This window comes from Convolutriloba macropyga, chromosome 14 (genome assembly GCF_964194025.1).
Source record: "Convolutriloba macropyga chromosome 14, txConMacr16.3, whole genome shotgun sequence".
Taxonomy (NCBI): domain Eukaryota; kingdom Metazoa; phylum Xenacoelomorpha; order Acoela; family Convolutidae; genus Convolutriloba; species Convolutriloba macropyga.
Window position 1 is genome coordinate 13,058,282 of NC_134481.1, and position 12,658 is coordinate 13,070,939.

General features: G+C 35.2%; 2 protein-coding genes across 6 annotated transcripts in view; one reads left to right on the top strand and one right to left on the bottom strand.

The window, feature by feature from the left end:
- The window catches only part of LOC142353595 (uncharacterized), a 74,989-nt gene that overhangs the window by 56,719 nt on the left and 5,612 nt on the right, over positions 1-12,658 (bottom strand). For all 5 annotated transcript variants that reach the window (XR_012761056.1, XM_075405880.1, XM_075405878.1 and 2 more), the window contains one exon: positions 11,444-11,612. Coding sequence is in view for 4 of the 5 variants with exons in the window: in XM_075405880.1 (XP_075261995.1) it covers positions 11,444-11,612 (169 nt within the window). In the remaining variant the exon portion in view is untranslated. The remainder of the gene's footprint in view (positions 1-11,443; positions 11,613-12,658) is intronic.
- Positions 289-10,142, top strand: LOC142353600 (uncharacterized). The gene is made up of 3 exons (XM_075405887.1): positions 289-298; positions 941-1,018; positions 9,218-10,142. Exons 2-3 carry the CDS (start codon positions 949-951, stop codon positions 9,946-9,948), a joined length of 801 nt encoding a protein of 266 aa, XP_075262002.1. The 5' UTR covers positions 289-298; positions 941-948; the 3' UTR covers positions 9,949-10,142.

The following is a 12,658-nucleotide window of genomic DNA, read 5'->3' on the forward strand; positions in this document are numbered from 1 at the left end:
ATAAAAATCAGGCATTGATCTAAATATAATCACCGCCATCAATTAAAAAACAATAAAAACAATCTGTTGTGTCGTGTAACAAATGAACAAATTTTATTGAAATTAAAAACACTCTGTGCTTTTATTTCATTCGATAAACAATTGAACATAATTTTCAGTTTCAATTTTTTCTCAACTGAAATAACTAGCTCGTCATAAGAAACGGTAGCTGAATTTTAAAATTCGGCTCTAAAGTCTTTGCGTGGGCTGCTGAGTTTGTGGCAATAAACAAAACAGTTAAAAGGGGATCTTTTCAACAGTAAACTTTTATATAGTTAATTATGGATAATTAAATTATGCCAAAAAGATTCTTTATAGAAAAAGATATTTAAAATTAAATTTTTAGGAACAAAAAACTTTTCAGAATTAAACTCGTTCTTGCTTTTGTGAGTTTTTAATCAGAAATTGGGGTGAACTCGGGTCGAGATGTTAGGGGGAAAATGCAAAGATTTTTCAGACCATTCACCACTAAAAGCGCAAGAACTGCTGTGATTGGTTTGAAACATCTCAGCACTTTTCACCGGAAAACTTTTCACAATATTTTACACTTCAATTAAGTGTAGAAATTGAATACATTGACTGTCAGTCCTATCCAGATTCAGTCTTTCTTTCAACGCATTTCATTCAGCCTTCTGATCTATCCTGCCCCCCCCCCCCCCCCCCCCTCTGTTTTTATTACCCTCAACAAAAAATATTGAGTTGATATATGGCACATTACTATGTAAAACATAGCACGTGCGGTTGGGCCCATAACCGTTATAACAGCTCAGCTGGGGGGGGGGGGGGGTCACTTTTTTCTCTTTTTTTCCAATTGTAATAAACGGAGTGGAGAGAATGCTTAGATTTTGTTGCAACTTGTTGCAAAGATCTCTCGCGACTTTCAGTCAACTTTGTTATTCAGGAGTAAAAATGGCCAAGTACTGCTGTTTAATTCTGTTCTGGGTAATCCTAGAGGCATTAGTGTGCTCTGTTGATGCAGGTACGTATCTTTTATATTTAGTTCGTTTTTATATTAAACTATTGCTAATCAATTAGCCCATCGTCAGTCACTCCAAATACAATTTCCCGTAAAAAATTGTATATGTCGATTAATTTTTTTATGGTTTTTGGGATTTATTTTGTAACGGGTCTTTGTGTTTTGGTCTGGGGCTTAAATAGAACAAGGAGGCTTGGTAATGTGCGTACGCACACAATGTTCTGACCCCGCTCATCCGCATTTTCGACATAATGGTCTACCAACCTGAAAACTCACACATTGTTCAACAAACCACTACATGAATAAAGTAATGCCGCATTAGTGGGTTGATGAAATCTGCCAAAAACGAGACTACTGGACAAGACAAAAGCAGAGGTCAAATAAAACAAACAATAATTGAACTCAAAAATTGGTGTCTATGTTTAAAACGAAACACAATGACAAAATAAAAATGGCTTGATAACAACTAAACCAAACAAATCGACCAGTTTATTACTAAAAAGATAACTCAAACAGTAACAATTCAAAAAAAGATTGCAGAAAGAGCAAAGTTCACAAATAAGTTTCCATTTTTGAAAACAATAAATTTCTAAGTGATTAAAATCATTAGGTATCAGCTGAAATCACTAAAAAGGTTCATTTATAACTCTTGATGTAAAAATGAGGAAGCAAATGAAACCAGTAGAACTATCCTCTTGAGGAAGCAATTCTAACATGTCATCATCTATGTCACACAACTACAAAAGAACAAGAAAAACAGGCAAATTGTCACCAAAAAATCGAACAATTTGGCAATAAAGCGGTGTCGCAGCCGTTAAAACAACAATCAATTCACTGAATACATTATAGATTAAATTTCGCAACACTTCAACGCCCATGCTTTCTCCACATGAGTTTTTTACTGTGGCAAGGAAACAAAGAACAACCTCTAAAAACGGCAGATATCCAAAAGAGAAAATTTTTGATGAATATGCTTAGTATCAAAGCCAAAAACCTATTAGTTGAAAACAAGAAATTAATAAAATGGATTTTTTACTCGCTAGAAAGAAGATACGACCTGTCTTCACAGAGACTAAGCTACCTGTTGACAGAAAGAATATAAGTGACAAATTACAAAAATGCACTCATTCTTTTTCAAAACAAATAATTTCAAAAGTCAACAAAACCACAAGGTTTCAACTTAAAACAAAAAAAGACCAGCATGCAACTCCATAATAATCAAATTGAGTTTGTTATTAGTGAGACTTAGTCTTAACACTGCAAAAAAACAATGAAACAATGAACACGAAAAAAACCAAAATTTAAGAAACTATTTTTTGAAACAACTGCATTGAAGCCATTAAAACTATTATATTCTGAGCACCAAAAAAATTGTGATCCAATGAATTTATTTTATTTTTTTTAATGGGTTCCAATTGATTATCAATTGGTTTTCATTGTAAAGGTCTTACGTGAAAAAAAAGTGAAATATTGACCAGGATCGATAACTCGATGAAACTTCTTACGAAAACAAATTATCTCAGCCCTTTAAACATCAATCGAAATATATAGCCAACATAAGTTTGACGGTCTGGATCAGCAAAAAGTTGATGACACCTATCAATAATGAAACTAAGTTAAATGATGACGAAATCAGGAATAGTATCAAAAGGTTCAAAAACCTTTCATTTTTATTAAATGTTTTATCTGATATTAAAACTATTAGCTGTAATATGAAAAACATGAAATACAAAAAATGTTCTTCTTTCCAGCCAGAAGGATCCAAAGAGATGCTTCTTCATCTAGATTATTTTAAACGACTGCAAAAAGACTAACAAAAAAGGTTAAAATAAATATTCTAATAATTTTTGCGAGAGAACGGTGTCGCAACCATCAGAACCATAAGTTATTCGCAGAGATCATTACATGTGTTTGATTGTGTTTTTCTTAGACCTCCAGATTTTTCATTGATGTGATATTTTGTCTGGTAAACAGAATTGAACCTCAACAATGGGCAAGATTGCAAAAATCAACGTTTTTTGGAAACTCATATTAGTAAAGTCAAGAAATTTTGTTTAAAATTAAAACCATTACACAAATGAAATTTTATGTTACATGGAAAAATTTAACCTGGGTCTACAGGTCGACTGTGGTATGGCATAGCAGGTGCACACATTACAAAATTTCACTGAGTATTTCTTAAAACAAAAAATTTAAGGAGTCAAAATAGCCATTTTATATCAACTGAAACAAAGGCACACGGTATAGTTTTGCTTGTTGCATTCCAAGAAACCAATTGCATTTTTGGATCTGTGAGACTCAGACAGGACACTGCAAAATAAATTCAATTCAATTTTTCTAAAAAACACTGTCAAAGACTTAAAAGTTATGCGTTCATACTCAAAAGCTATGTTATGTTCAGTGGTGCTTGTTTCCATGTATCTGGGCCTTGCGTCAACTGAACCTTGGGTTGAATTCTTCTTAGTCGGAACTTATCATAGGAATAACAAATTTTGCAAAAATATTTCGAAAAAAAAGATCGGGCCCCAATACAATCAGAACACTTTTTGATTATAAGATTCCACGATGAGAACAACACTAGCACAGATACAGCTGCTAAACACCTGTTTGTTTTAAGTTTTCTCAAAAAATATCAGAAATAAATTATGCACTTTGAATAAATATCGAGTTAAAATAGCGAAAAAGAGGCAATATTTTAAGTCAAAGAAGACTCATATCGAAATCGGAAACAAAATTAGCGCTCTTTTGGAGTTAAAAAAGCATGGGTTAGCAATTTTCAGGCCACTACTTTTGACAAACTTAACCAAAGTGTGCTAAAAAAGCATATTTGTCCGCATTTTCGATGAGAAACTCTCAATTTCAAAATTTATCAAAAATTTAGCTGAAAAAAAAGCAGCTCTCTCCTTAAAGCAGCTCTCTTCTATCTTAAGACCTAAACCAAAGAAATATTGCTGACAATTTTAAAAATTTGTAGCAAATTTAACAAAAATGTGGGCTAAACCTACAGAAAATCTGAACAAAATCAACCGAAATCGTCAACTATTCACAAAACTTTAAACCTCGATATTTTCTCCAAAAGAGAAATATTCAAAAAAAATCTTTTTAATTCTATATTTTACGCTGGATAAGCTGTTTAATGATGCCGCGCACAATTCTCTACGATGAATACATCGATCGGCGAAAATTCACTGAACAGTAAAAAAAACGCATTTGAGTGTATAGTTCCTCCCTCCTGCTAAACTGGGGTCGGAACAATTGCACGAGCTATAAAAACTGTCTGTAAAACTAATAATACATGTTAAGCATAAACCAAAAATTGATGAGCAGATGACTAGCAATTTAACTAATAATTGCATCTGGAGAAAACAGCTGTGTTAAGGGAAACAATTAGAGAGTAGTTAATTTCCTAGTAAGTAAAGAAAGAATGGGAATAGTAAGTATGGGAATAAAAAGCAATTCGAGCTGCGACGGCAAAACGAACAGCAAACTAACAAAAAGCGAACTATCAAAAATCAATGATGAATAGGAAGTGATCAAAAGTTGTAATTCATGGAAGAGTGAATGTTATTTACATTTCGTGAACCAGGTTATGCCCAAGTCTATGAGAGTCGGCTATCTTGCAAGATCTTAAAAGAGACTTGTAAGATTACGCCCCATCTTGCAAGATTCTTGCAAGATCTTGCAAGATAGCCGTCGGATATGCAAGAATACCTTGCCAGATAAGCATGTTCCAACATTTATATGTGGATTTCTATGATGGAAAATTGTGCACGCCTCTACTGCATAAAAGATCATACTGTTGACATTAAGTCGATTCGCTCAACGGGATACTGTCCACTTGTGGTCATGTTGCTTTGATAATCTTGCATCCATTTTCCAAATCGGCAGATCTTCCTATTATTTCTTTCTTTCCTTGAGTTGCTTATCGTTCTTCTTATTCCTCCATCGAATTCGTCCCCGCACATTAAAATTTTGGGATATAATACTTCTTTCTGTCCAGAGGTAGGGCATTTTCAGTTGATTTTATACTTGACTATTATCTTCATCCATGGTGGCTAGTTTGGTCGTGATGGTTCGCCATTCTGTTGTGTAACCCAGAGGTAGGGTGCAACTATATGTTATTTGCACGTCTACGTCATGTGATTGATTTTTAGAGTGGACACTGGAGAAATGGTAGTTTTTGATCTACAAGTGATCAATTGGACAGTTTAGCAGTGATAATGGACAAAAAATCAATTTGAACCTTGGCTTCATTTCTGTTTCTACCGATTAATGAGGCAAATTAGTGAGTGCAAATTTAATCGAAATACAGATTTCAGGAAGAATACTTTTCCATAACAATTTAGCAGTGGCGGTTGCGTTGCCACCGGGGTGCAAAACACTCTAAATAAAAGTTCAGGGAAACTTACTAGAAAAAAACAACTGAATTTACCTGAACAATTCAGGCAAATCGTTCCCATCAGAACTACAGCTGAAGTTACCTGAAATGTACGTGGATAATTCAGACCTCACTGGCTGAACTTTTAACTGAACACGCCTGAAAAATACTTGAAAAGGCATAATCTGAAAAATCGAGGTAAGTTTTCTGGTTCATGTCAAAATGGTTCATGTCAGAAAAATGAAAAAAAAATTTTCAGGTAACAGTCAGGCTTTTTTAAAATTTTGTTCTAAGTCGCAAAGACTGAGTCGATTAATTTCCACGAGATTATAACCACAATAATCATGGAGGCAAAACCCAGGTGCGTTGGATAACTTCAAGATGTCAAATATTTTTTATTTAAGAACAGTTGTATTCAGAGCATGTATAAGTGGCCGGACTCTTTTCTGACAGGACAGCGGAAATCCACTTCATGTTTCCAGCATCACGTCATGAAGTAAGAGTAAAGAGTGATAGTGATTCATTTAGACATTTTGCACTGATAGAGCGCGCTAAGTCCTGTAGAATTTGAAAAATTGAGGTGGGGAGATTCCCTAATCAAATCCCAAAAATTTGTGTATACTTAAATATTCAAAAAAATAGAGAACTACAGTAGTGGTAACTTCGGAAGTCTATTATCCTATATAAAAGAGAGGGTTATACCAGGCCCTTCTATTACTTCTAAGACTCAGATTGGAGGAGGCAGTATGTTTAAAATAGTAATGATATTGTTGGATCCAGAGTTCTGTAGCCTCAAATATGAGCTAAGTGTATGGGAAAAAAGAAAACAATTATAAAATTGGTGCTACTGTGATTGAGAAGTATATCAAGTTCCCAATACAATTAAATTATACTGAGAGAAAAATCTGTGACCGTAAATACTACTAAAATTGCAGATGAAGCGAAGTTCGTCGTAGTTCACTCCACAACCCAACCAGACGAGTATCAACCACTTGAAAAAAGAACGCAAGATCTATTGCCCATCAGGTACTTCAGGGTTACTGCAGACCGTGTTAAATGTCTACTTGGTTCGCCCATCCATACTACAGGGGTTAGTCCTACTCACCTCCTCAGGGTGGCTTCACTTATTCAGTCTCCAAAGGAGCGCGGCGATTGATACTCTCAGAAACTCTCTTCTTTAAGGTGTCTGCAGACATTCTCTTGATGTCCAAGTCCCGGAAGATCTTAACTTAATTTAATAGTCAATGATCGCTGTAAAACCACCTATGTTCCTCAGTAGCTCTGTTATGTTTTGAATTAAAGCCAAACTCAAACTTAAGAAATTACTAGACTTATAAATTAAAGATTGCAAAGTTACCACAGACCTTATTCCTAACTAAATCAAAGCTAGAATCAAACTAAGTGTACTCTACAAAAAATCTCCTAACTGTTTTTCATTTCTCTATTCGATCTCTGAGTCTACAACGACTCTATCGATTATTCCTAAGAATTAGAAAAATCGAACTAAGGAAAGCCTATTACCGCTGAGGATAACGAAGGTTGTGTAACAAGCAAGTGAATTTAGAATCAAGAAATTGGGATAATAAAAAGGCTCAAAAATTAGCCGTATTTATACTAGCTTATGTTTTCATAAATTGAGATAATTGAGTCCTGTGGGCTTAATTTAGCCTAATCGTTTGAGAATATACCTTTTACGGGCCCCAAATGTTGCCTGATTTCTAGAGGTTTTGTGTATCCGTACGTATTATGTAAGGTTCGAAAAATGCGTTCCAGGTCATTTTTTCATGCCTAAATCTTCGAATAACAACTTTAGTACTTTCAAGGTGTTTCGTTTACTAAGATTATCAGGTCCGACTAATATCTTTGTTTTAAATTTGGTATCAACTTAGTTTGAGAGAATCAAATCATAATTCTAATCTTGATCTGTACATATAACTATTTTTCTCTTTGGTCTAATTTCGGTTTCCATTTATACGGTTCATCGAGCAAATTTAAAGGTTAGTTCAAATCTCTCTAACTTTCGTTTTACTGTATTTCTTAAGTTTCAATTTCTAGAAGTCCGAGCAAAAAGTTATGCCAAAGTAATCTTAAAGGACGTCGTACCAGATTTTGTAAAGCGTTTTCTGTCGTACTGAATTTACTGTCTGTTATCATAGGGGTCTTCGATAAAAACAAAAAATGTTAGTTCCTCTACTGTTTACTTGACAACATGCAAGGAACCCGAATTCGCGCATTTTTTCGAAAGTAATTAAAGATTACAGCCTGCGTTTATACATGTGTTCTTAATTTCCCCTGTGAAATACACTTACATTAACGACTTTGAGCGGTTTAACACTTTTAAAATTGAGAAAACACAAGTTAAATTCACGCAAGTAATATGTAAATTCTGATGAGAGAAAAATTTAATGTGAAAAAGATTTACGAATACTTGCACGTGAACTTCAGAATCTCTTAATTATTGGTCACAACCCACTCTCGTAGGGCACTTTAAGAGCCGTGCAGGACCATGGCGTTAAGTAGGCGGCGGCAATGACATCGTAGATTCTATGATAAAATTTGCGTTTACGTTACGTGACTATGCTTGAATTCGCTGGTACTTCTGGCGTTTACCGAAAACCGAAAAGCAATTGGAGATGCTGAGCCAAAATTTCAAAGTGAATTGTGCATACTCAAGTAATGTTTAAAAGAACAAGAAACGTGCACGTGCTAAAATGACGAAAATACATGGAATTCAACTTTTGCAAAGAATATATGAAAAGGAAATTCTGGCTTTTTAAATTTTGGCTTTGCAGATTTTCGGCGTTTTAAAATGCGCATGATAGTGTTTCTTACACACACATACACACACACACATACACACATATATATATATATATATATATATATATATAAATATATATATATATATATATATATATATATAAATATATATATATATATATATACATAAATAATTATATATATATATATATATATATATAAAGATATATATTTGTGATATTGCTACCACAATTAGTATTGCACTTTTTGTGATTTTTTGTTGTGATGACTGAAAAAGCTTTGTTCCTCAGTTTTTCGCTAGTTTGAATTTAATTCTGGGTTCATTTTTGCTTTTGTTTTTAATCATCGATTGTGTATAGAATTTGGTTAGTTCTAAACAATGTGGGGCTGGTTTAATTCTACTGTTTAAACTGAGCCCCCCCCATTTAAAAATTCTATAGAGATTTTCGGAAAACCATTGCGCGTGGCAATTAGTTGTTTCAATTCTTTTCCCTTGTCATGAGATTCATTCATTGTTGCAAACTGTAAATTTTTTTTATATTGCAAAAATTGATATTTGAACATCTGAAAAATGGGACCACGCAACTTTTCACAATGAGTCTATATTGTGGCAGTTTTCCGAGTATATTAGTGAAACAGTTTTTTGTTTTTCAATTGCTACTTAAATGCGACAACTGAATGCATTTAAGACGCTTATGTGTTTCTTTGTTTTATGTTTTTCTATTTAACTTTTTATCAGTTTAGATGTGTTTTAACCGTTTATCTATTCTGCTGTGAGTAGTTTATCAAAAACGGCCAAACAATTTTAAATTTTAAGCTCTCTTATTTTTCTTGATTGTCCTTTAAATAAATGGCTAAACGAAACAATTGGTTCTGGCATTCTGATAAGATAAATTATTAAAGAAAATGCCAAGTCTTGTTCCGGGATTAGTCCGGAGCCTCCGCTTATGTTTATTTTTTACAAGGGTGTTTTTCTTGCAAAATATTGAACATTGTGTTCTCTGTTGTTGATACACATTAGGACACCATGTATGATGTTTTAGTCCCTCGCTGGGATCATCCTATTAAAAAAGGGGTTCCGAGATGGGACTATCCGATTGATGACGACAAACGAGTTCCGAGGTGGGACTACCCAATTGATGATAACGATAAGCGAACACCTAGCTGGAACCGCATGAGAAAGAACTACCCAATTGACGACGACAAACGGGTTCCGAGATGGGACTACCCAATTGATGATAACGATAAACGTACACCTCGTTGGAACCGCATGAGAAAGAACTACCCAATTGACGACGACAAACGGGTTCCGAGATGGGACTACCCAATTGATGATAACGATAAACGTAAACCTCGTTGGAACCGCATGAGAAAGGACTACCCAATTGACGACGACAAACGGGTTCCGAGATGGGACTACCCAATTGATGATAACGATAAACGAACACCTCGTTGGAACCGCATGCGAAAGGACTACCCAATTGACGACGACAAACGGGTTCCGAGGTGGGACTACCCAATTGATGATAACGATAAACGTACACCTCGTTGGAACCGCATGAGAAAGGACTACCCAATTGACGACGACAAACGGGTTCCGAGATGGGACTACCCAATTGATGATAACGATAAACGTACACCTCGTTGGAACCGCATGAGAAAGGACTACCCAATTGACGACGACAAACGGGTTCCGAGGTGGGACTACCCAATTGATGATAATGATAAGCGAACACCTCGTTGGAACCGCATGAGAAGGGATGATACCAGCTGAAGAATAATAACAAGTAGATGGTTCTCAAACGACCAATAAATCAAAGAGCTCAGAGAATTTGTAAATTGACTATCATATGGCTTATTTATTAATGGTTGAGGTCAAAGACTCGCTATGACTGTTTTGCACTATTGTAAAATTTTAATTTACTTATTGTAAAATAAAAACTCTAATTCTGAATTTTAATTCCCAAACTATTTACCTGAAATGATACTGGGTGAAACTAAATGGGAAGGAAATGTAGTAAATTCATCAGGTTGAGGATAGAGCTTCTATATGATGTGTTGTTCCACAAAATATAGCTCCTTTTCTCCACCAGAAAAACCCCAACAATTCCATCTTTAAAAATGTGTAAACTCTGGTTTCATCAGTATAACAATATTCTGCAAGAAAGAGAGAGAAATTCTTGAATATGTATCGTAGGAGCATTAAAGGTTATGGATGCCTGATTTGTTCATGTGAGGTTTTTGTGTCTTTAAATCATTGCGTACTGCCTTTTTTGTAGTTCTCCATTTAATTTTTTGGCGTTCAGTAGCGTTACATTTTAGCATACAGTGGAAAAACCAAGAAAAGGAAGAAATCTTGTAAAATTGCACAATTTTAGGCTCTTTTGGCACCCTAAGGCAAGCCATACATACTGAAAAAACAAACCATGCTTATGGATTTAATTTCATTCTGCACATGGTTTTATAATACTAGTGAAAATCTAACACAAATAGAGAAGAATCAATTTAACTTATAACCATCATAATAAAACAGTGGACAATCAGAAACGCTGATGAAGAGTAAAAAAAGTTTGAAAAAACAAACAACGAGAACAAACGAGAAAAACTCCCAACAACGACTAAGTGTGAGGTCAGTGTTTCAGTTTCTGCAGAATATAACAAAAAAAAAGTTATCAATAGTTTAGGGTGGAAACTTATAGTTGCCGGTTCTGAGAAGGCACGGATTGCAGCACAAAAAAAATAACCTACAAAACTCTACATGGGTAAAATATCTGGTCAGTCAAAAAATCTTGTTTCATTAGATTAAGTAATTACAGATAATACATTTAGCACTCGAAACGTTTTACAAAGTGACATTAATTATTTGGTAGATGGTCGACAGCACAAAATCACACCTGAGCAAAATTGGGCTGAGCCGACTTTCCGTTAGTCGAACGTTAGTTTTCTCAATATAGCCGACCGTGAAACGTGAAAGAACCATCGCCTCAAAATTTATGGGCAAAAAATCTTGACTCAACTTCCGTCTTTTAGAAGAGTGACAGAAATTAAAAGATGCGCAAGTTTGGTTTATGGTCGAGGACGATTATGTTGCAAACAAGGTTGAAACAGACCGGAGCGCAACTTAGCTTAGACAAATTTATTGCTCTTTGCAAAAGTGTACTTCTGAACAAACCTAGACAGAAAACAATTAATTAGCATTAAAGTGCCTGGTATAGAAAATGAGGTAACCATCCGGGGTTAAAATGAGAATTGAGTGCCAACTGACTGACCTGTTTGATTTCATTTTCCCTGTCAGTTTGACATGATCTCAACTTGTTCTGCTCTTCCTGTAATCTGCTCCATAACCATATGCACACTTCACTGTCAAGATTCTGCTGCTGGTGAGGTGGGTGACTCTGGTGTTGAGGGCTACCATGGGCATGTTTATTAGCCCCTTTGCTGAAAAGAAAAAGAAAATTTGATTCGGCGTTCGACCAAAACAGGTACATACTGCCAGGTTAAACTCAATCGAGACACAACTAGAACATTCTTTGGGAAAAATTAAGGCTATTCCGTGTAGCTGATTTGTTGAAAAAGCCAAAATAATTCTGGTCCGGGGCCCCTGTCACGGACAGGCAAATTATTTCCTTTCCAGTGCAAATTTTGTGTTTCGCACTAAATTATAGACGGTCATTTTCTATCGAAACACGCGGTGTGCGTGTGCATGCAAGGTACGCTCAGAATAAACTATGATCTGACGCATGATTCTAACACCGTATACATATTGAACTCATCCATTCCTGATTCTAACATTTAAACGCTTCGTCACCTTATCTTACATGTTTTTACAATAAGTCCTCGACTCGGTAATTAGCATATTCCAACCGCTAGTGTCACTTGTTTTAGGCTATGCAAACCATTATCCGTAAAAGGGCACGAATCAATTTGATCAAAGTGCAAGAAAACGCCAGGAGCAAGTTTTTCAAAGCCAAAAATTACTAAACGTGTATGATTTGAGTTATAGCGTGTCCCATAAAGTTGAAATAAGCGAACGTTTCAATAGGCACTGGACAGATTTCTAAGGCGAAAGTTCAGATTTAGAAAAAAATGATGACTAGAAAATTTATGGACAAAACTTTGACATTCAAATGACCAATTTAATGCTCAATTGCACATTCTTGGCGTTTTTCGAACGATCGCTTATTTCAACTTAATGGGACAGACTATATCTTGAATGCGGTAGAAAACGAAAAATCAGCATATCGTATTCACAGTTTTCACCGCTAAAAGATTCGGGTTATTTCGGGAGCTTTTGGGTGAACTTTTTACACCGCTAGCCACTTCAATTCTTAAATTGTTTCTTTCGGACGACATTGGTCACCTAATTTTTCGGTCTTGTATAAAAATTCTGGGATCTTTTCCGTTTGTGCCCCCCCCCCAGCTTAGTGGGGGCATATTATTTGCACCCCCCAGACGCACGTGCAAAATTTTTACATAGTGATTTA